At 40.3% G+C, this 24,294-nt stretch overlaps 1 protein-coding gene across 3 annotated transcripts in view; it reads right to left on the bottom strand.

Moving 5' to 3' along the window:
• Positions 1 to 24,294, bottom strand: part of cdk14 (cyclin dependent kinase 14) — a 245,850-nt gene that overhangs the window by 59,703 nt on the left and 161,853 nt on the right. For all 3 annotated transcript variants that reach the window (XM_072460366.1, XM_072460365.1, XM_072460367.1), the window contains 2 exons: positions 13,885 to 13,948; positions 10,080 to 10,128 (listed from right to left, as the gene is read on the bottom strand). In XM_072460366.1, the coding sequence (XP_072316467.1) occupies positions 10,080 to 10,128; positions 13,885 to 13,948 (113 nt within the window). The remainder of the gene's footprint in view (positions 1 to 10,079; positions 10,129 to 13,884; positions 13,949 to 24,294) is intronic.

Genomic DNA, 24,294 nt, shown 5'->3' with positions numbered 1-24,294 from the left:
ATACATAACAACCTTTTTTGTCTGATCTCCAAAACCACATGCTTTTACCAACAGAGGAGTGCCTATGGACCATTCGGTCGATGAATATTCGATTAACCCCAAACACAACGCCTTACAACAAACTAAATATTCTCTAATCCACAGATCTGCTGACAACAAAAACATGCCTTTTAATTACGCTGTATGGTCTGCTGACTTGGTGGAAAACAATCTTATTAGAGATGCATGGTGCCCCGGTCACCACAAACAAGGCATCAAAGCTGGCATAAAACTGGCAGTATGCATGTTTTAGCACAGTCCTAACCAGTGAAGTATAATTAGAAACTGCAATGGGAGTCAGTGAACTCCTGAACCAGCCTACATCACCTAGAATAACTGCGGGGGGAGGACAGTGAGGAGAAACGACGAGATACAGTCAGTAATTAGACATTGAGCACATTAAATAAACATTATGCTATTGGGTTTAGCCTCTCTTCTGTTCCAATGGGCCGCTCCGTGCGGGATTCCCTGCACTAGCACTTTGACAGCCACTCCCAGGGCTCACAATAGGGATCTGAACCAGACTTTTGAGGCGTGGAGGGGGGATCAACACGACAGAGGAGAGGGGGAAGAGATAATGAAGTCCATCAGGGCCTGTAGTCTTGTCCTGGTCTCACAAGGATCCCACGTTCAAGAGAAGACTGCACTGAAATACTACAGATACCACAGGGTCAGAGTGTACGTGGAGATTAGCATTTCAATGGAGAGGATTAAGACAGGAGGCCAATGTAGGGGGCCTTTGAGGTTGTAGATACAAATTAGGTGATTCAGGAGACAAAAATAGGTTTAGTGATTATTGAGATCAGTTTATATTATGGTGAAATGTCTAGTAGTAGTTGTAGTGGTAGTAGCTGCCGTATAGTGGTGATGGTAGTACTGTATAGTCAATAACTGTCGGATGATTGACAGCTTGTGTGACCAATATCGTAGACCATTTTCTTGAAACAAAGACACAAGTTGAACAGCACAAAGGCTGTGGGAACCAAAGCGAGATAACACTAATTAACTGTTTTATGTTTTTGTTAATTGGCTTTTTGTGGCTTTCTATTGATGTCCCTACTGCAAAATCCACACATTTTAAACTGAAGTTAAGGGGATCATAAAGTTGGGTAAGTTTTCTGGTGGAGAGTCTTTGTTGTTATGGAATGTTCCACAGAATCACATTAAACGTATTTATCGAGAAGGTGATGCTACCAAGTCAGATCTGAGAAAAGGTGATTTTCAAGTTGTTAAGCAATTCAAGCACATGTAATTTAATACATACAAGATAGAAAACGTAAATGCAATGGAAAACTCCAGTCAACGCAATATCATCTCCATTGAGACAAGCTGGAGGTGGCCCCACACCAGAAAGTAGACAGAGTTTTTAACAGAGTTTTCTGACTTTATATCAAACTTAGTGTTAGCCTGGGATAAAATAGTTATAGCTGGAGACCTTAATATCCGCGTGAACATGAGCGATGACGCTCTCAGTAATGCCTTCAGCGCCTTGTTAGACAGCATTGGTTTCACTCAGAATGTAAATAAAGCGACTCACACTCACAAGAACACTCTGGATCTTGTCCTAACGTATGGAACAGAGATTAGTGACCTCATTGTCCTCCCTCAAAACCCTATATTGTCAGATCATTTCCTAATTACCTTTCAGTTTATTCTTAAAGATCATCCAGTCCCACAAAATAAAGTTATAATGAAAAGGACAATATCTGAAAAATCTATCTCAAAATTCAAAGAAATAATAGAGCCAATATTCAGTGACATGTCATGTGATCCTGCTGAGAACAGCTTTAGTCCCAGTTTAAGTGATCAATTTGTCGACTTGACCATGAATTCTCTGAAGTCTGCTCTTGATGTTGTCACGCCGTTAAAACAGAAGGTCATTAGGCCAAAGCGCGCCTCCCCATGGTACAACCAAGAACTGCGTTCACATAAACAAAGAGTTAGAAAGTTAGAGGGATTATTTCGTCGCTCTCACACAGAAGAATCCCTAAAAGCATGGAAAAGTTGCCTGCTGTCCTATAAGCAGGCTCTGCGTAAGGCCCAAACCAGATATTATTCAAATCTAATAGAAGTCAACAAAAGTAACACTAAATTCCTTTTCAGCACTGTAGCTAGGCTAACAAACTGTCACAGTGCAGTAGAGCCCTCAATCCCAGCTACTCTCAGCTCTGATGATTTCCTCCTATTTTTTAACAATAAAATAAAAACAATCAGAGATAACTTAGATGAAATTACCCCCGCTATTAGCCCTGAACTAGCCCAAGCTGTAAATCTAACGTCCCATATAAATCCACCTGTAAACTTAGAAAGGTTCACAGCTGTTGATCAAGCAGAGATAACTTCAGCCATTATGTCCTCTAAAAGCTCAACTTGTGTCCTAGACCCCATTCCAAGCTCCTCAAAGACATTCTCCCCCTAATTATAAACCCTATTCTTAATATAATAAATACTTCACTCAAAAGTGGCTATGTTCCACAGTCCTTCAAACATGCAGTCATTAAACCTCTTCTGAAAAGGCCTAATCTAGATCCCGACCTATTGGTAAACTAGAGACCTATTTCAAATCTTCCCTTCGTCTCTAAAATCCTTGAAAAAGTTGTGGTAAAACAGCTTTGTCGCCACCTGCAGGACAATAACTTATTTGAAGTTTTCCAGTCAGGGTTCAGAGCCCACCACAGCACTGAAACTGCACTGGTTAAAGTCACAAATGATTTGTTATTAGCCGCTGACGATGGACTGGTCTCAGTCCTGGTTCTGTTGGACCTCAGCGCAGCGTTTGACACCATTGACCACAACATTCTACTGCAGAGGTTAGAATGTGATGTAGGTGTCGGAGGAACAGCCCTCAGCTGGTTTAAATCCTATTTATCTGATAGGTTCCAATTTGTTAATGTAAACAAGAGCTCCTCACCTTGTTCTAAAGTAACTTACGGTGTGACGCAGGGTTCGGTATTCGGTCCAATTCTGTTTACTCTTTATATGCTGCCATTAGGCAACATTATCAGAAAGCATGGCATTAACTTCCACTGCTATGCAGACGACACTCAGCTGTATTTATCAATGAAACCTGATCAGAGCGATCAAGTAGACAGACTTAGTACTTGTGTGAAGGAGATAAAAACCTGGATGACACTAAACTACCTGCTTCTTAACCCTGAAAAAACCGAGGTCATTGTGCTTGGCACTAAGCATCTACGAGATGCTCTATCTGAGCAGAGAGCCACACTGGACAATGTTAGTGTAGCCTCCAGTTCTACTGTAAGAAATCTTGGAGTCTTATTTGACCAGGAGCTCTCATTTAAAGCTCATATAAATCAAGCTTGTAAAACAGCCTATTTCCATTTGCGCAACATCGCCAAAATCAGAAGAATGCTGAAAAACTTATCCATGCATTTGTAACGACTAGATTAGACTACTGTAACTCCCTGCTTGCAGCGTGTCCTAAAAGCTCCATAAAAAGCTTTCAACTGGTTCAAAATGCAGCAGCAAGATTACTAACAGGAACAAAAAGAAGAGAGCACATTACGCCGGTGCTGAAGTCTCTTCACTGGCTCCTGTCGAGTTTAGAATCAAATTCAAAATTCTACTCTTGACCTACAAAGCCATAAATGACATGGCCCCATCCTACCTCAAAGATGCTATAGAACCATATCATCCAAACAGAGCTCTTCGCTCTCAGAATGCCGGCCTTCTGGTGGTGCCAAGAGTCTCTAAAAGTACTGTAGGAGGTAGAGCGTTTAGCTACCAAGCTCCTGTGTTATGGAATCAGCTCCCGACCCATGTTAAATATGCTGACACAGTCTCTTCATTTAAGTCCAGGCTTAAAACGTTCCTCTTCGAAATCGCTTATGGTCAGACTAGTTAGGAACAGAAACATAAACCCACAGCTTTAGCTACGCTGCCCTAGGAGTAACTATGCTGGGGGAAGTATGACAGCTTGAGCACTATCCTCTTCTTCTTCTGACTACTTATGCTATCAAACAATATTTATTTTTTGATTCCACTTGCAAACTGTTCACCGCCTTCTTTTCTTTCTCTCACTCCTGAGGACCTGTGGACCCAGATGCCCCTCCCCTGGTGAAGTGGTCCCTGCCCTGTGTGGACGGTCTCTCATCAGCCTGAGGAGTGGGTCCAGCTCGCCTCCGACGATCCCTCATCTGCCTGAAGAGTGGGTCCAGCTCGCCTCTGACGGTCCCTCATCTGCCTGAAGAGTGTGTCCAGCTCGCCTCTGACGGTCCCTCATCTGCCTGAAGAGTGGGTCCAGCTCGCCCCCGACGGTCCCTCATCTGCCTGAAGAGTGTGTCCAGCTCGCCTCTGACGGTCCCTCATCTGCCTGAAGAGTGTGTCCAGCTCGCTTCCGACGGTCCCTCATCTGCCTGAAGAGTGGGTCCAGCTCGCCCCCGACGGTCCCTCATCAGCCTGAAGAGTGGGTCCAGCTCGCCTCCGACGATCCCTCATCTGCCTGAAGAGTGGGTCCAGCTCGCCTCTGACGGTCCCTCATCTGCCTGAAGAGTGGGTCCAGCTCGACTCAGACGGTCCCTCATCTGCCTGAAGAGTGGGTCCAGCTCGACTCAGTCGGTCCCTCATCTGCCTGAAGAGTGGGTCCAGCTCGCCTCCGACGGTCCCTCTTCTGCCTGAAGAGTGGGTCCAGCTCGACTCAGACGGTCCCTCTTCTGCCTGAAGAGTGGGTCCAGCTCGACTCAGACGGTCCCTCTTCTGCCTGAAGAGTGGGTCCAGCTCGACTCAGACGGTCCCTCTTCTGCCTGAAGAGTGGGTCCAGCTCCAGTCTCCTTGTGTCCGTCTGTCTGTCTGTGAGAGTCGGATCTCTCCTTCACTGGAACTCCTCCAGGTTTCTACGCTTTTTTCCCAAAGAGGTTTTTTTTGTAGTTTTTCCTGGCCTAGAAGGAGAGTCAAAGGACAGAGGACCCTGGGACATCGTCCCTCGCCACCACAGACATTGTCTGACTTCATCGCCACCACAGACATTGTTGATTCATTTCTCCCTGTGGCCCTCAGAGGCAACTGTTGTTGTGATTTTGGGCCTCACAAAAATAAATTGATTTGATTTGATTTGAAAGTTACATAGTGCATCTTTATGTAAAAAACAAAACAAAAATGTATTTAAAAAAAGCGCAAGTTAACTATTCACCAATTTTCAACAAAATTATATCAAATTCTGACCGCAAATCTCGTAGCGATGGAGGACTTCCAATCTGGCAATACATACATTTTCCTGGCAGGCGGTTGCTCTGCTTGCTTACTGATATTCCAATGAATTTGCAATAAACTAAGCTAGTTATTTACCTTTGTCATTCTTTACCCAAAACAGAAATGCTATGACTCTCCTATACCTATCCTATATCTCTCCTATACCTATACATTGTGCTGAAGTTCGCCGTCATTCTGCAGTCACATCAGACCAGGTGAACTGCCAACACCTGTATTCACATTACAAAACAACTAGTTGATATGTCCTCCTGCACTTTGCCACACAGTCTATCGGAAACATCAGCTCTCCTCTTCTCCTTTGTACTAGCACGCAGGCAGACTTTTGGGGCACACTGATGATGCAGATCAAGCATGCATTCCTTCTTGCCATTTCCATCAACCCAAACACTGTGAATAAGTGCACATCTGGCACCATCGATAGCCATCTACAAAGACTACCACGCAGCTGCAGGTGATGACAAATTTACAGCAACAAGCATTCCTTCTGCAATGGTGCGGAGCCGTTGAGAGGGCATTCAGAAACAAAACAAAGCTACATGGAGGTAAAGGGGAAGTGCTTGAATTGCATGATAGGAATAGACGACCTAGTACGAGTGTATTTCTTTAGTGAAAAATGGCATTGAAAGCATCCTTTGACGAGCTTTCACCACACCTGACTCAACTACTGATGAAAAGAAACGCAAAGAGGCAACCGGTATTGACGGCGGGCAAACAGTTCTTAGCACGCAACATGCTAAAAGCTGTCAGTCTGATTGGCTATGGACAAGTGATGGTGACGTGTTTGGGCTTTTAGGCCATCAGCAAACGCACAATAACTGCATACGACCACCAGACAATCATATATACACACAAGACATGCTGTTCTTCACAATCTGACCCACACCCCAGTGCTCCTCTACTGAAACTATACTTAATTCAGAATCATGACATTTTAACCCAATTATATATTGGCTCGGTCGTTCTCCACCACCTTTGGAGGTGTTTCTCACTTTTTCCTTGGGATCTCCAGCCCGTACTCTGCACAGATGTTTCTGTACACTATGCCAGCCACCTGGTTATGGCGCTCCATGTATGATCACACCCTGCAGGTAACTGGATTCTGCTCAGGGATGTTGCTGTGGTGCCCTCTCTGAGAGATGGCTCATCAACCACACATCTCGGTTGTGAGATGCTTCCCTCTACCATTATGCCTTTCCAGTACTGTTCAGCTTCCAGCCTTGGAAAATACAGCATGGATCTCAAATCACCAGAAAGATGGTAATCATTTTGTGAGAAAGATGAAGAGTTCTGCCGATGGATAATTCTATTTTTCATTGAGTCCCAGTAAAAAAAAAAAAAAAAAGCCAAATCCTATTCAAATAATTAGTGATAATTAGAGTAATAAAGATTGTGGTCGTTTAAGACACCATTTTACTATCGACTAAGCGAGTAATGACCTACGGCTTTTGTGGGTATCTATACGTTAAAAGAGATCTAAGTTACCTTATGTCTTTGTATGTCCCTGTGATGGTTAAATATGTGTTTTTGGGGCATTTGAAGGTTGACAAACCCTGGCTCTCAAAGTTACATGTTTTTGTGTATGTTAATATACTGACTCATTTCAACAGAAAATAAGTTACGGTGCATTCCAGGGAACTGGCAATTGGAATATTTCCACCTCCGGCTTGAAAAAATGCCAGGTCTTTCCTACGTGTGAAGTGTGAACGGGTGAAGGGACTCCTACTTCAGATATGATGTCTGAGTGGTACCACCACATAAACGATGTAAATATTTGTTAAAGGTTAAAAGTTGAATTATATATATGTTATTTAGAATAGCTGAGACATTTGTGTCATATTTGTTTAGCTCTATATATGAGTAATTCAGCTGGAATGTTCTGTCAGAACTCTTGGGGTGGGAAATAACCAAAATAACCACCTTCCCACTTCCCTGAAATACAGCATTATTTCTGCTGGATGTGTTGACACCAAACCAAGGTACATAAAATGAAAAGGGTTGCATTAGAAGCTTAGTCATTAGTGCATATAACCGTAACACTACAATTTCACATATAAAACTCAATTATGTCTATGGTCCACTGAAAGCACAAATGCAACGGTCCATTTCAGAAACAGATGTCCGCAGATGCATTACTCTGTGATTTACCTACTGCGTCTATTACAAAGCAATCCAGCAGGAATGTGAGGCTCAATGCTTTGTCAGGTAACATTAAAGTGATACTCCTCAGATGTTAAACCTGATTTTGAGTCTTTGAACTTGCACTATTTGGGCTGCCTGCTGCATTTTGATTCATATTGATTGCAGGCTTGTTTTTAAATCCACCTTCTTCTGGCTCCAAATCGGATCCAAATGCAACACTATAATAAATAATAATAAGTCAGAGATTATTGAGAAATGGGCCCCTCATAAGAACGTCCAGGCTGAAAAACTGCATTGGACGATGATGAAACAAAGTTGACACGGGGGCTGTGTTGGGGGATCGTTGTCAGATAGCATGTGCTTGGAATGTGCACATAGACTTTTGAAGACAGTGGTTAAAATGAGATGTATTCTGATTGATTGGCAAGTATTTGTTATTTCTTGAGGTTTGGTATAGAATCAAATTTATAAAAACAATAACGTCTGAGATTTAAACAGCACTTTTCATGATACACAAATGGCTTTACATTGCCTTTTTATTCAGTTCTCACTATTTCTGTAATCACATCTGCCATGGGGTAGACTGACAGAAATAAGGCTGCCAATTTGTGCCATGGCCCTCAGACCACCATCAATCATTCACACACATTCATACAAGGCAATGTGGGTGAAGTGACTAGTCCAATGCCACAACAGCAGGAAGCAGCTGGCATCAAATGCCAAAATTCGAGCTGGTTGGCAAAAAAGTTAATATTGCCCAATTATTATTATGTTTGTTTGGTAGAAAAAGGTCAAAAGTTTGTCTACTGGACCAGCCCCATCACAAAGTATAACTAACTTTGCCCAGTACGATTAAATTGCTGCATTCAGATGACAGTGTTTTCTGAGGGTTTTTGTATTGTATTGTTGTGAATTGTTGTTTGGTCTGATAACTTTAAACTGTTTGTGTGAGGACTGCTCTGGGAATGCTGCAAATGAACTGCCCTTTATGTATGTCCTTGAGCATATAAACAAAGTAAATATCAGTGTAGGACTCATATCCACTGGACGAATGTAAAAAAAAATATGTTTTAGTTTTTCAGTAACGTATAAGAGGAAAACAACTTTCTGAAAACTAAAAATGAGAGCGATACTGTAGCTTGGGTCTTATCCGTGCTGTGGAAAAGCCTTAACTAAAACATTCAAATCATCAGAGACGGCTCGGCTGAAGTTGAGATTTTATTTTTAATGCTACATCTAAATATCAAAGTGGTGCTTCAGATTCCAGACCCTCGCTCATTTACTATACATCAATCCTGCTCATTTTCTCTGCTGGAAAAATACAGGGGTAAAAACACAGGAGGAAAGATGGCCGAACGCGCAGGGCAACAATGGAGTGTGCGAGGTTCATCTGACATTCACGGCCCCCTGGCCTCAGATAAAAGGCACACAGAGGAAGTGCTGGTCATTAACATTCAGCCTCACTGTCTTCTGCACAGTGCCGTTTCCTCCAGGAGCAGGGGCCAAGAGGCGGCGAGGGGAGCAAGAAAAGTTAGGGATTTGTAACAGGGTTTGTGCTCCTTCCATTTGGTGTGTATGACTATAAAATGGTTTTGTGGTAGGAAAAAATAAAACAAACCTTAACAACCTAAGTACGTAATTAAACCTTGAATTATAGTAAGTCATATTCTCTTTATTACAGGTCATACAGTTCAGTGTCTGCTGTGTGTGAAACTTTGGAACCGAGCGTCCTTATTTTTCCATTAATGTCTGTACTGCAGGCATTTAGAGCGCGGAGTAAAGACTTGAAACAATCGTACAAAAAGATTCAGTTGTAGTCATCTGCACCCACATTGACTTCCATGGTAACGAACATGGAAGACTAATGGAAAAAATGACATTCACACTTAATTTGGAAATGGACAAATTTGACTGACTTTGAACCAAATGGACTTTTTACTTTGATTGGATTGTGCCATGAATGTTGTTGATGTCTATTTGTATTTTAAATTTAGCTCTTTGGTCGTGTTATATTTTTTATATATATATGAATTTTAAAAAAAAAACTGTTACTGTAGTTGAGTAGAGTTGAGAACACGGTGGAAGATGTTATTTATGGGGAAAATGTGTTAGGAAGAAGTAATAATATCATAAATTGGACAACATTCGAATGGACTGTTTTACACTTTCCGTTCGACTCTCATCCAGATCCCTTCAGTCGAAGCTTCTCTACTGCACTGTTTGCTCCGCTCGCCGATGAAGCAGCTGCGGTTTTAACATAAATCATTTGCCTCTCGCAGCCTGCTCTTCCCCTGAGGTCCGGAAACAAACTCCCTGTCGCCCAGTGTGAGCATGACCCTCCAGATGTTTGCCCGGGGCCCGTACAGCGGCGCACGAGTGGTAGGCGGACCCCCAGCTGGGCCCCCATGCAGATGATGTCCCTGGGCGCGTGCATGCAGCGGAGAGGGCTGGGCATGTGAGGCATATAGATAGTGTTGCGAGTGTAAAGGATGACGCTATAGTGGAATATGTTTGTACAGAGCCCAAGGACAAGTCACTGTGGGAATCTGCTGGAGAAGATAAGAAGGCTGCGGGGACTGTCAGCTGGTGGTGCAACCCGAGATATGTTCTGTAATATGGTGAGTAAATAAGGGGTATAGGAAGACTACTTTACTTAAAGGAAGAGTACTTACTTATTCCATGCTTGTCTCAGCTTCTTAGCGCTGTAAACTGTGAAGCGATCTGCTAGAGACAAGAAGAAAAGGAGAGTCAGTTAGTCAGATATATGCAGCAATTCTAATGCAGCATAGCCGACGGAAATCTATAAAATCGTAGTACATAGAGCACTAAACCATTGAGGTATGTAATGTTTCTGGCAGAGGGTACGACACCTGCTTGTTTTCATGGAGATGTTGTTGCTTTGTAGGGCTGAGGTTGATTAAAGAAAGAGTTAGTCGACAAAAAAAAAAAAAATGCCCTGCCTTCAAGTGGTGAGAAAAAAACAAAAAAAGACAACTATCTCTATGATCTGACCATGTATCTGAACCAAACTGTATACAATTCAAACACACAGTATTCATACAAAAAAGTACAAGGAAACAGTAAACTCCTGATTCACAATTCATGATTTACTCCCAAATCTTCAACTAACATTCTCTTTTTTGCTGTTGCCCCACATAAAGCCTTATAATCTAAATAAACAAATGAGTTATTTGTTAGTTATTGTGCTAATACAAATTTTGGTTGACTAAAATGCAATTTATAGATTATTCGACTAAACAACTAAAGAGGCCAACCGCCCTATTGCTCTGTCTGGAATGCATTAACTGTATCCCTCTCCATGGAGACAAGCAGGACAACCATTACTCCAAGTTACATGTCAGGTCAGTGGAATGGGGACCCCGCTCACATTAAAAACACATACATAATAAAATAAATGCAATAGACAAGCAGATACAGCGGACGCTCCACCAGAGAAAAAGTTAAGTGAATCAAATGTGCCACTTTAGGGTTGTCTATAATGAGGTAGCATGGGATTTAAGATGAGAGAACCTTCATTTGACCCGCAAATATATACAGTACACACCGCTATATTACTACAAAATGACAAATGGGAGGTGCATAGTGATGAAACACGTCAATTTTTCAATGACATACTTCAATGAAAAGCGTAAGCTGTTCTCATAAATAAAGCCTGTAGGTTCTATAGTAGCTGCTGGAGGCTTCACCAGTGAACCTTAACAGACTAAGTGGTAGTGAATGAATTCGCATTAACCTCCACCTTAAAACACTCTACAATGATGTGCTGATTGTAAACTAACACATGTGCTTCTTGTTAAACGCCCAGTGGTGTTCAGCCGTGAGCCAGTCGTACGTTACATCACCAAAATGGCATCCACTTGTTAACACTATAATGACATTCACCTGCATGTCTGTGATGAAACGCGGTGTGTTTGGGTTTGCGCTGCGGTCGAAAACAATTCCTGGAAGCATTTTGAATAGTTCTAAAACAAACGAAGCGCTGTCAAAACGCACTTGAGTCATTCTTGATGTTCGGCGTGTCTCGAGCTGCATTAAAAAGTCATATCTGTGAAGTATGTAGTGACTGTATTGTGGTGAGACGGGCTCATTAAACCGAGTGTGAGGAGGCCGGGCCAGAACTGCCATGTGGAGGACACAGAGGAGCGCGGCGGCTGCCAACTGTCCGGCTAACGTCCAACGATACAGCCACCCAGTGAGAGAGAGGAAGAGCGAATGATCCCGCTATGCACCAACCTCACAACTGTCAGTCAAAAGTTCAGAGGCTGCCAGCGACCCAGAGAAGTGCCAAGACTGGACAGAGGGAGGCCCAGAGTGGAGCCAGAAATAGACAAGGAACAAGGCAGAAATAGACAAGGAACAAGGAATGGATGAGAAAATATGCTGCATTTTACATTTTCTTTTGAGTTGGAAGGTTAGACGTTGAAGTTCGTGAATGTGTGCAATCGTGCTGCCCGATGGTTGACGGGTAAAAAGTATATAAGGCTCTGTGCGGCCAGCCTCAGCATTGTGAAATTGATTCCCGTCCTGTCTTCGCTAACCTCAAATTTCTTATTCAATAAATCCTACAGGCCAAGGAATCCTTTAAAAAATACACAAATGGATATGTGAAATCAAGATTGTGTTTAAAATATATGCTTAAACTTCTAAACAATGTAAAAAAAAAAAAAGTGGGATCAAATAATTGTCAACAGTGAGTTATGAAAGCGTTTATTATGCAGAATCATATACATTTATGGTCCTATAGGGTGAATGTATAAAATAGCTGGTGTGTTGTAGAAAGTTTGAGTCAACGTCTAGAACTGATGCAAGACTGCCATCTGGTGGGCTCTTTTGTATGGATTGATAAAAGTTTATTTTATTCAAAGTGCATATGACGGGTTCAACTATACATTTCAAAAAAATTGCCAACTTTTCCCCAGTTTGATCATTTTAATGACGTCACTTCCTGGACATGGGCAGTAGATGTGACATGGAGGTAATTCCATAACTGTTACCAAGCAATCATTTTGTATTCAAGTCCAAATGAATCCAAATCCATATAAATTACACAATAGTTATGAATTGACAAATAACAATACCAGATAACACTTTTATTTTGTTAAATGATCATTTATACTACCAGAAACATATATATCGTTGCTTGTAAATTGTCCCTGTATGTTTGATGGAACGTAATATTCTTTTATATAAATGTTTTCAAAACTATGATACATATTTACCAGAGAAATTGTCAAACTGCCAAACTAAGTAACAATTAGAAAAATGAATATATACAGAACCTGTCATCTTCACTTCAAGCATAATCTGAGCTATTACTTTTATCATAGAGATCACATTTCAGTGGACGTTTGTAATTGGCCTGTGGAGATGAAGGCGAGGTCGTGTCTGTGTGATGCCTCTATGACTGTCCCAGGACGTCACTCAGACCCTCCTGATGTCCCCCTGTCAGCTGGTGCTCTCATTGCCTCTGTTCACTGAGCATCTAAAAGGCCTAATGAGGTCCCAGAAGGCACCACATGCTCCTCTGCTGTGGTTCTCCTCTCCATACACACACCCGAAGCCTCCTCACCTCCTGTACCCTGCATTCTGCCTCTGATTTAACACTCAGCTGCTGGCACTTGTCCCTGTCTGACAGAGAGAGTGTGAACAAACACGTCTCTTCTAACTTCAATCAGCTGAACTTGGACTAAGGATATCCACTATGATTAACAAAGTGACAGAAAAGAAGGATTGCAGCCAGATACTGTACACCCACATAAACAGGTCTGTGACTTTACTGTAGCACAATTATTTCTCAAACAACCTATACAATTAATTTGGGTATTATGGGAACACATGACCTTGTCCTGAAGGAAATGTTATAGAGGTTGTGCCAATGACATCACAACATTTTAGCAGTGAGCATTTTGGCTTGTATGAGCTCAAAATACAACATAAAAAATACTACTAAAAATGGTGTGGCATCTCCAGAATATATCACTTTTACAGACTTTAGGAACATACACGGCCAAACTGATTACATTTTTGTCCTTAACTAACTTTTTGTTCTTATCTCTGAATCCGTGTGTTGAGGAAATGAAATTGGATTCTGCAGAGTCGTAGTAACAATGGAGGAACTATTGTTTCCATTTTACTGTGTAAGTTCTGTCAGTTGTGGCGCACATAATTCTGCTGACTCATTGCAACATGAAAATTATGTCAGGGCAAAACCTCTATTGCTTTGCCTGGAATATACATTTATTCAATTACAGGTGTTTTATTGCTCAAAAATACCTTAAAACATGCATGGAAAATCTGATCAGTAATTTGACTAAATAAATAACAGGTTTAAGTGAAATTGCTGAACGGGACCACTAGATGGCGTAAGCTCCTACAATGTTAACAACTGTGGCTCGGAAGCTTCACCAGGAGTATGTGAAATACATTGAATGAAAACTTGAATTGTTGGTGTATTACCTGGCTTGAAGTGAGGCAATGAGTTCACACCAGACCAAGTCTCTTCAGAAGGAGTTCCCAGGACCTAGAACACAACAGATCCACACATGAGATAAACAGTATCTGCCTTTAGGTAAGGGAAATGCATTTTGAAGTTGAGTGGAAATACAAATCATTAATATTATTCAGACTTTATGATGACTTTGTATCTGTTTTACTTCAGCATGACAAAAGAGCATAACTCCTGACACGCTCTACATAGTCTGGGAGGCGTCCCGCTGCTTGAACAACTGCTGGGCCGAGTAGATCTTTTATGGAAATGCGGGCCGGGCTCTCACGCACTCAGCCGAGGTTTATGATGACACAAAGCAGAGCAGCGGACATGCCTTCTCCATGATCCATTGCACTGTGCAGAGTAATAGTTTCCAGATCGAGCGGCTGTATCCAGGCTGCTTAAGAAAGTACTGGTTTGGCCTGGCCAGCTGGAGTAGGCGGACGTGGGCTGTTACTTCACCCATGAACCTAATACATGTGGGGAAGGTGGTAATGCAAAGAGAAAGTAAGCATAAAATAATAATACATTCTTTGGATCTGTAACTTAAATCTTTAATACAATCGAGTCATTCTATAGGACACTCTTTGGATAATAGCTATGTTTTTCAACTTTTTTTTTTCATGCACCACTCACTAAAACCTTTACATTGGACTATTGTACATGCCCCTATCTGATTCTTTTCTGGTACAGAAGTAACCAAGAACAAGAACACTCCAAATGGTAAATTATTCAATTAAATAAATGATTGAAAATGTATTTATTTTTTCACAAGGCAGTGTGCCACGAGGTAATCACCTAACTAACTTTCACACAGGTTGAAAATGAGGGATTACAGCAGATATCCGATTTTATTTTATTTTATTTTACATTGTTAAATGTTAAAGGGGTAAACAGGGGCAGAAGCCAGGCAGTGGAGTCTGAAATGACAAAACTCTTTCAAAATGCAGGAGCCAATTACAGACTAGTTTTCAAGTAGCTTTGGTCTGAAGAAAATTATACCGTGGCAGAATATCAGTCATGGGAGTAATATGTAAGATTAATCAGAAATAAATTGTGTTTTAAAACAAACATGCCAACTTTTACCATGCAAATTTCATATTGCATTGATTAACTAGAGAGCACTTTCATTAACATTATCTGTAAATTTTTTTTTTTTTTTACGTGTACACTGTATTTGTCATTAGAGTTTCACCCACATCTGAAATACTGCAAAATGCAATCAATACTGTAATACCCAGACATCCCCAGTAGAGGGCAGTCAAACGCTATTCAACAAGGTAGTGTTCAATTTAAATATATTATAATAAAAACTAAATTATTTAATACAACATAATGTTTCTGTCTTTCAACATAAAATCAGGAGTTTTAACTTAAAAATCTGGTCAGTGAGCAATTTATTGACAGCATTTAAAGCCCATCTGCTTCTCATTATGAAGGCTATTACACAGGTGACTGGCACTAAACCTGATGTGTGAAGGACATAAAAACTCAAGTGAATTTACATGCCCCGAGTAAATTAGCACACAACTCATTCCTTTCAGTTGTATTCATTAATGCAGAACACACTTTTTCCTTGGTGTGATCCTCTAACACAGGAAGCCATTTTGTCCTGAGGTTTCCGGTCACTTGTTGTGAATGTAAATAAGTTATAGAGCACATTAGCAAGTCCCGTCCCAGTGCAGACGTGTAATCCACCTGCATACTGATGCCTTAGTGTTTTAATTGGTGTCAGACATGTTTGGAACAACAAGTCAACAATGTTAAATGTGATCACAGTCTTGTTTCATACGCTATACATTCGAAGCAAAAATGTAGTTGTTCAGTGACTGCTCACTTCCAAGTTTTGGACATACATCAATTTCCCATTACACTTCCTCATAGATGTTTTGAAAGTTTAAAGCACAAAGGGGGCTTTGGAAGCTTGGGGGCTAAGAAACCCATATATTAAAGGGGGCATATTATCCAAATTGAAATTAAATGAGTTTTCAACCTCACAGCGGTGTTTCCTCATCATTGCTTTACTAAAAGTTGTAGTTTGATTGATTCATGCACGTTGGTAATCCAGTATTTTATTGCATTTGAGGCTGAAAGTGTAGCCTATATAAAATCACACAACGGACATTCCAGTTAAGGGTGAAATGTGAAAATAATGAATGGTCCTTAGCCAGCTCCAGTAACAATTCCTGGATATTAGAGGATCAACTTTGAAAATCAATATTGTTTTTCATCATTGCTCCTTCTTGAAAAATGTTATCAATCATTATTCATTGATTTGTCTTGCTAATAGGCAAAGAAACCCAACTGACCTTCATAACCGAAGTATTTACACATCAATATGTTGTATTATAACTCCTGAACATCTTAAAAAGCTTTCATGAGGTACGTTACATTTTCTGGAAAAATAAAACAATCTCTTCTAATTATGTATGCCCAACCAAATGTACCTAACATTTGTGCAAAATCTATGATGCAAAACAGTGTAACCAGTCCAAAAGACAGGATGACTTTTACAGTCTAGACCAGTACAGGTAAGCGCTCTGCACACCCGGTGGTCAGGATGAGTTATAGCATCGTGAGGAGCAGTGGGAGTGTTAGGAGGTGATGGACTGAGGTCGCCTGCATTATTAATGAAGCTCAGAGTGGCTTTAACCGCGGAGCGCAGGTAGTAAAGGGGTGAGTGTTTTTGTGGAGATAGGGGTGGTTGTGGTTGTAAAGGTGAAATAGTGTACAGCGAGGTCATCAGAAGTTATTGTGGCACATTTTTCACTATTTTGTTTGACCTTTTGGGGGTCCCGTTGAGAGATAAAGGTTTTTCTATAAAATCTTGCAACATACCGGTAGCTATATAGGGCCACAAAAACACCAGCACAGCATTTGTAAAAAGTAACGGTGTATTTGTGAAATGTATATTAATAATACTTCAAGGAAAAGGTTATAAATTGAAAAGGACATGTCTATATTACAGCCTTCCAGTGCTTGTAAACAGAACTCACAAACTATAAAAAACCAAAATGGCCGTGCATGCTAACAAACACGTAAGTAATGAACATTTCGTATATCTAATGTTTTACAGTTTTACAAGGACATTTTAGTTTTATTTCATCAAACACCACAAAACGTGTATATATTAGTGAGCTTTAAAGCTAGTTTGTGCAGTCTACAAACGTCTACATTATTATCAGTACCACGCTGTGTGCTAGAGTTTAATGATTTTTCTGACAAGGAGCATGACTGCAATTAGATTTGCAATTCTGTGGAAAGGTTTACATTAAACAACACAAAATACATTCAAATGTGTCCAGGAGAATATAGAAAATGACTTAAATAGACATTAACTGAATAAAAACAAACTAAACCAAACAAACTAATAAAAGAATTACATGTTTTTTCAATACCTATTTGTACAGATCTAAACTTAATATCTTTCATGCATAATAACACAGGATGTTGTTCTTTGTAGAGGACATTAACTTCAAAAATTGCAGCCGTTGCGTTTTGACCAATTGCCTCAATTCAAATGTTGATTTTGATTCAATTGCAATAAATCTGGCCCGCCTTCTACTGTGTGCACAACTATTCTAAACACGTTGCTCCTGTAACGGTCCATACGTATGTTTTATTGATTACGTCTTTCTTGTTCCAGAGGAGCAAATCAATTTAATTAGGGAATATTTCAGTTATAAGCTAATGTATCTGCTTATTGTGGCCATTCAAATGTCAGTGACTTATTTTGCAATTAAAACACACAAATGTAAACACTGTCATCCCAATACTCCCATAATAAGAAACCCCAATCTATATAGCCATCTCCCAACACAAGTGATGCATGACGCTTGGTTAGACTCGGCCCTTCTCAAAGCATGCAAAGCGTGTGCAGACAGTGACAGATCAGAGAGAGTGAATAACTGTGGAATTTCTCAGAGGTTAAAGTTCGCGGCCTCAAACTCACAAGTGCACATTCTGCTGTATGTACACGGATCCATCCCCTGCCAGATCTGTTACCGACCACCCACCCGCAAAGACACACATGACCCCGGCAGATTTTTATTTACACAACTTATGAAGACAGACGGGCTGAAGACGGGGATGCAAAGGGAATCAATGGCAGATCAATGTAAATGCATGTAAAAGCCGGGAATTTATAGTTAAGTGGTTTGTATTTAGAGAAAATTAAGCTACAGTGCAACGTCTAGTTCATCTATCAGTTTATCTATCCAGAAGGACAGTGTTTCCTTTCTCACTACAACCATCTGTCACCTGTGCATTGTCGTCAGTCAATCACAACCATTTACTTTCTGTACAGCACTATACCCTAGTGCAGTGGTTCTCAAACTGTGGTACTGTGTCGCTTGTTCTGGTGGTACGCAGATTGCTCTTCTTCAGTTGTAGTGTTTGCTTCATTCTGAGTCAACGCAATCCTCTTTTTGGTTGGACATTGTTTATAACTTCTGTAGCAAATGGTGAAGTCCTTTTTTGTCCAAGGTTCGACCTGAAATCGTGTTTTAAACCTGTTTTAGATCTGGTGGTACTAGAAAGGCCAAATCTTTTTTTTGGTGGTACTTGGTGTCAAACGTTTGAGAACCACTGGTCTAGTGGTTACGTTGTTACACCCATACTGGACTGTATGTCTCTCCCTAATCTTCAGTGTCCGTTTAATGGGACCAAATGGGGGCAATATCACCTTCTCAGTTACTTTTTTTCCTTAACCCTCAATCATATTTCTTGAACGCAGTGCTAATGTTTCAAATTGACAGGCTTCAGGAACCAATGTTGAACCATAAAAATAATAATAAAATATACACTGTCTGGCCAAATAAAAATCACCATAGAAAAAAAAAGTCACACGCTCTAATATTTTGTTGGAGCGCTTTTAGCTTTGATTACAGCACGCATTCGCCGTGGCATAGTTTCAATAAGCTTCTGTAATATTAAAATATTAGATTAGTTTCTGCTTCTCCTTAGACGTTTACTCTGCTTGATGCCAGTGTTAACATACTGACATATTTTCCATGACGACGGGATTTGTCTTTCCACATGTTTGTATCAGAAATGAGAAGCCACTCACAGCATCAGTCTGGTTGAAATCAGGCTTGCATCTATACCAAACTGACGCATTGTGTATCTGAGTTTCAAAGTGGTGCAAAGATGAAAGTCTTAGGTGTCATTATTTAACGCACCTAAAATAAGGGTGCAAACACTTTTAAATGAGATTGCAATGCACCCTTTTGCACCCCTGTAGACCCGGGCCTGGTTGAAATACAGCGTTGCAGCTGAAAGATCATCATCCATGCAGCACTAGTCTTTTTTGGGGCCAGGAGGTGTACATTAAGATACTTGATTTGATATATTTAACTGGCATCTAGATATTGTGGGATGCAGAAGATAACAATACAATTGTCATAACTCCTCAAATATTACTTTTCAAGACATTCATCATGCAGACATTATAATCTGACTGATGTCTGGCATGTTTCCTGTCATGAGCAATATAAACTGGACACTGTATTGATATTGTACTTATGTTTTGCAGGAGCTTGGAAAGATTCGATAATGTCATCATTTTGACAGAGCCTGTGCGTGGTGCGTGTGGGGGTCCTATAAGAAAAGCTGCTTACTTCAAAACTTCAAAGATTTTAGCCTCCCACTGAAAAAAAATAATAAGGCTCAACTCTCAATCTCCAGCTGTGAAAATCCAGGTTAAGCTCATTCACACCCACTGTACATCTATCAGGTTTAATTACACGAACACTTCTGCCATTAGGAATCTGTAACGTTTTACAGAAGGGGGTCTGAAGCTGGTCTGACAAATGTTTCTGCTTGTAAAGTTTCAATTCAATTTACGATCAATGAGTCAGTCTTCTCTTTAACAGTAAATCCAAAAGTTTCCAAGTGAAATCATCAGAAAACACTTTACAACTTAAGGCGAGCAACCATGTGGTCTGTGGAAACTTTGAGAAACATTTTGTGGGGAAGGATTGTCCAAACAAATGAAAGAACCGGGTTGAATCTACGAATGTATTCTACAGGGGGGAAAAAAGTGATATGGCTGAGAAAATGAAACTGTTTATCAAGTCTTTATTAGAGAGCCAATTGTAAAACGTGTGCAATTCTGAATATAGATTTACCAACTAAAAACGTAACGCCAGAACTTTATGAAAGTACTGTGATGTAAGTTTTCAAACGATTTAATTTGCAGACAACTTTTTAAAGTCTTGCTCATTCCTACCTCTCATATTCCCTCTGATATACTGTCAATATTCACATACATTCCCTTTCACACGCATGCAAAGCTTTTGAACAGCTTAGACTGATGGCAGCCCAGCTTCAACTTGGAATTTTGAAATCATGGAAATCTTGGGTTTCAGTTTCATGTTACAGGCAACATTTTAATGTCTTTTTATCATTCAAAAAATCTGAATAGTTTGTCTTGAATTGTTGATTGCTATGCCAACAGTTCCACTCTGAAATCCATACATTCTGGAGCACACAGCGTTCACCTCCTCTCTACATCTTCTCCCTGTCTTAACTTTGACCTCGATATCTGAAAACTCTGAGCTGAATGGATTGGGGTCAAGCGTATCCGAAGCAGAGAATCAGGGGATCAGCTGCTTGCCTGGGCTTCCCGGGACAGGAATGCGCCGCTATAAGCCCTGTCCTATCCCGTTTGTCCGGGGGCAGATGGCATGTCGGTGGCACGGCGGCTGTCGGTGAAATGGCATTATTCATCTCCTCAGAGGCAGATCGGCTGACACGGGCCGGGATTAACGCTCATAGCAGGAATAGGCTCTAATTAAAATGGTCTACTGATGGCACATGACTTTATATAACCTGACTGCGTCCTGCTTCTGCTGTGGTATAGACAGACTATGTGTCGAGGGCAGTCAAGTTTAGACCGCCACGACAAAGGTTTTTATTCTTCATGTTATAACATTACATGGAACCTACTGTTGATATACAGTTAAAATTGATTAAAAATGGGCATACGAGTTTATTGTATTCTGGATGTTTTGACCTGGTTAGAGTTGGCATATCTATAATTACTGAAGACATGTCAATCCACCTAAAAAACAAAAGCTCATGGTCTGTTGGCAGAAATTAACTTTTTTTTTCTTTTCTTTCTATTATAGCGTCAAATTACATCGAACTTTTAATTCAATGTCTTTTGAAATGTTAATACACATTGTAAGTAGTTAAAGGTTTGAATAAATCCACTTGATTTCTATAGCACATTTAACAAACAAAAGCTGTTTCCAAAGTGCTGCACTCAATGAAATAAATCTAGCAATGGTGACAGTAACTGAGAGTTAACATAACTACTTTGCTTGGAATAGACTGTATTTAGTGTTTTCATTTTAAAGGATAAAGGGCTGGAACTAAAATGCATCAATGTCACTATTTAAATAATCTAAAAGTGTTCATTCCCAGACTGACTACACTAACTTCATAGTGTAAGGAAAGGGTCATGGTCATTATTAAGGCAAAATATTCCCAACAATAAAAGTACAACCTAACTCTACTATTTTGAATATTGGCCCTCTTGCTCTGTGTTCAAGGTTTCAACCTCAATTAATTGTGGTGTGTTAACCTTGTGAATAGCGTATGAGCAAGTCCACAATACATTTTGAAAGCTCTTTTGATAATCCATTCAAAGCAATGAACAGTATGAAGTGAACCATTCTGCAGGTACAACAGACATATTTGAGGTTAAAAGCAGCCAGTTCACTTCTTCCCCTCAATTTAAAAAGGACCAACGTTTTTTTTTCCTCATCCTCTGCTGTGGGCATGTGTTTCAGCGACTGTTTTAAAGGTTTAAAGGTTTAAAATGGCTTGAAATTTACAGAGACTTTCTAAATGGCCAAAGTAAAAGGTTTGTTAGGGGCTAAACCTTTTTGGTGATGGATTCAGGCAAAAATGGCTTTTAGAGCAACAGAAAGAGGCAATACAGTTCAGAATATAGATGGAATTAAAGTTATCCATTCAGAATCATCAAATCTGGCAATCAAATGATGAGGCTGTATAACAGTTTGGTATTTTAAAATTAAATATGAACTAAAGCAGAGGGGACATATCATGGGGAGTCTAAAAAACAGAGACTTCCATGCAAGCTCCACACAGAAAGACCAAACATCCTCAAAGAATCGAACCAGGGACCTTATTGTTACAAAGCAAGAAATAAAAACCACGCTTGTAATAAAATACTCACAATAAGTCATCACTATCAGCAGTGAAGCCATAAAACATTGATTTGAACCTGACCAATACATTGCCACAAATAATGAATTCATCTTCAGCGAATCCAAAGTGATCAAGTTCTCCACAGCTGTCAAAATGGCATGGCTCATATTTCCCGAAAGAACAACAGTGTGGCTAACGTGAGGAGGCAGTCCGTTGTCTTTTAAACCAGAAACACACCCATCTCCGCTCATGTATGTGCGCAGTGGCCTCACCTCTGCCTGACAGCCTATTTCCAGGAGATAGACCTGTCCACATTCATACACTTCTCTGGGAGGATGTAATCTGGATGAGGTGACAGCAAGTTAAGCCCCTCTCTGTGGTTTAATTTACACAGGCAGCACGAGAGAGCGAGCAGAGTGTTAACAGCTATGTTAAGAAAAGTATATGGTATCCATGATGGTGTTTATCCACTGAGAGATTAGTAGTACAGGCGCTGACACACGGGTACAGTACGAACATGGGACTGCTACATGTTTACACCTACATTTTTAAGCAACACACTTTGGAAAATTGACCATATGAAGCATTTTCTTCAATACAATGTCTTGTTTATGTATAAGTCGACACACTAACCTGAGCCAGCACCGACTAAGGATGCATTCACACTTGATGTCGCTGGTCCTGTTTCAGCCCAGTTTAGTACGGACTAGTTTTTGTCCTGGTCTAGTCCTGGTTTAGTCCAGGATTTATTTATTCTTTATTTTAGCCCCAGTTTAATCTCATTGTTGATGCAAGTGTGAACACACATCAACTAACTGATGCAAGTGAAAACCTAAGAACTGCATTACAATATGTATATTTACAATGCAACTGTTTTTAACTACTAAGTAATCTTCTCAAAGTTCTTCTCAAAATACTTTCATGTTCTCTATACTACCCACTACTTGAACCGTCACCGGTGGGATAAGGAAGCTCCCAAAAACTATAGGTTATGCAAAAGGTAACACTTTTATTTAAAATAGACTACGTAAATTTACTGTGCAATTGTTTAACAATGTGTACGATTGAATTAATAGAACAACATATAAAATATAATATAATAAAATATCTATAAAAATACATTGTCAGTGTAATTCTTTTCTTATGGAATATGATTCAGGTCTTATTTACTGTTACCGTTTGTTTTAATGTTTTTTATGTTATTCTTTTAGCATTGTGGTACACTTTGCTGTATAAATAAAGTTGCAGGAGCTTTTGCTAATTTGATGGAATAGTTGCACCGTACCAGTACCAAAAATTGCATATTAATCTGTCAACACATTGCATTACTTATCATGTTGTTTCTGTATATATTTTGGGGCAAGATTAAGGGTGCATTTACAATACACTTTTAATTTGGTAATTGTGAACGTGCAATGAAACTCTGATCCAGACCAAAGAAGTGAACTCTGGTCCGGTTAGAAAGGTCAATCTTCAGTCGGATTAAATCAAACTCTGCCGCAATTTGTTTGAATTGTGAACGTAACTAACCAGACAGTGGAACAAAACCAGGAAGTGAGCCACGCTGAGACGCACGTGAGGCTCAGGATCAAAAAAAACTCCAGTGTGAGATCGATAGATGAAGAAGTGAAAGTAACAGGAGCAGGTCAAAGTCTAGTTTAATTAAAACTACTTACTGATGATCGCGCAAAAAGATATCACAGTTTCCAGTGATTAATTACAGAAATAACTAAAGCTATAAAGCTATAAAGATATAAAGCTAAATGGAACAAAACGTAGACCCAGGGCAGGTTCTGGATTGGATCCGTAAAAGCCAAAGAATGAATCCAAACACTGCTAAAGTCCTGTAATTCCTTTGGATGATATTTTACACAGTGCCTCTACAGGTGAAGGGGAGAGGCGCCTTTCTATACATTTGGTTCAAAGAGTTTTGAGAACGCGAACCGGACCAGCTCAGAGAACAAGACAATGTTGCTACTTTGAACCCCAATCGAACAGAGACCGTTTCTATTTGTATTATGAATGCAACCTAAGTTATCATGCCACTGGTTAGGATGTTCATGAGGACTTGATAGCAGAGCACCCCGTAGTTTCAGTTTTAGCAGTAGGTAATTTCACACAGAGGAGAAGCCTTCCCCAGACACTGTATCAAACAGACAGGGCATTCATTAAGAGCGGGCTAAAGACCAATCGACACATAC

This window comes from Eucyclogobius newberryi, unplaced genomic scaffold (assembly GCF_026437365.1).
Source record: "Eucyclogobius newberryi isolate DKJ021-1_F unplaced genomic scaffold, fEucNew1.0.hap1 SCAF_3, whole genome shotgun sequence".
Taxonomy (NCBI): Eukaryota; Metazoa; Chordata; class Actinopteri; order Gobiiformes; family Gobiidae; genus Eucyclogobius; species Eucyclogobius newberryi.
The sequence above is the reverse complement of the archived record's forward strand: the minus strand, read 5'-3'. Positions and strand labels throughout refer to the sequence as shown.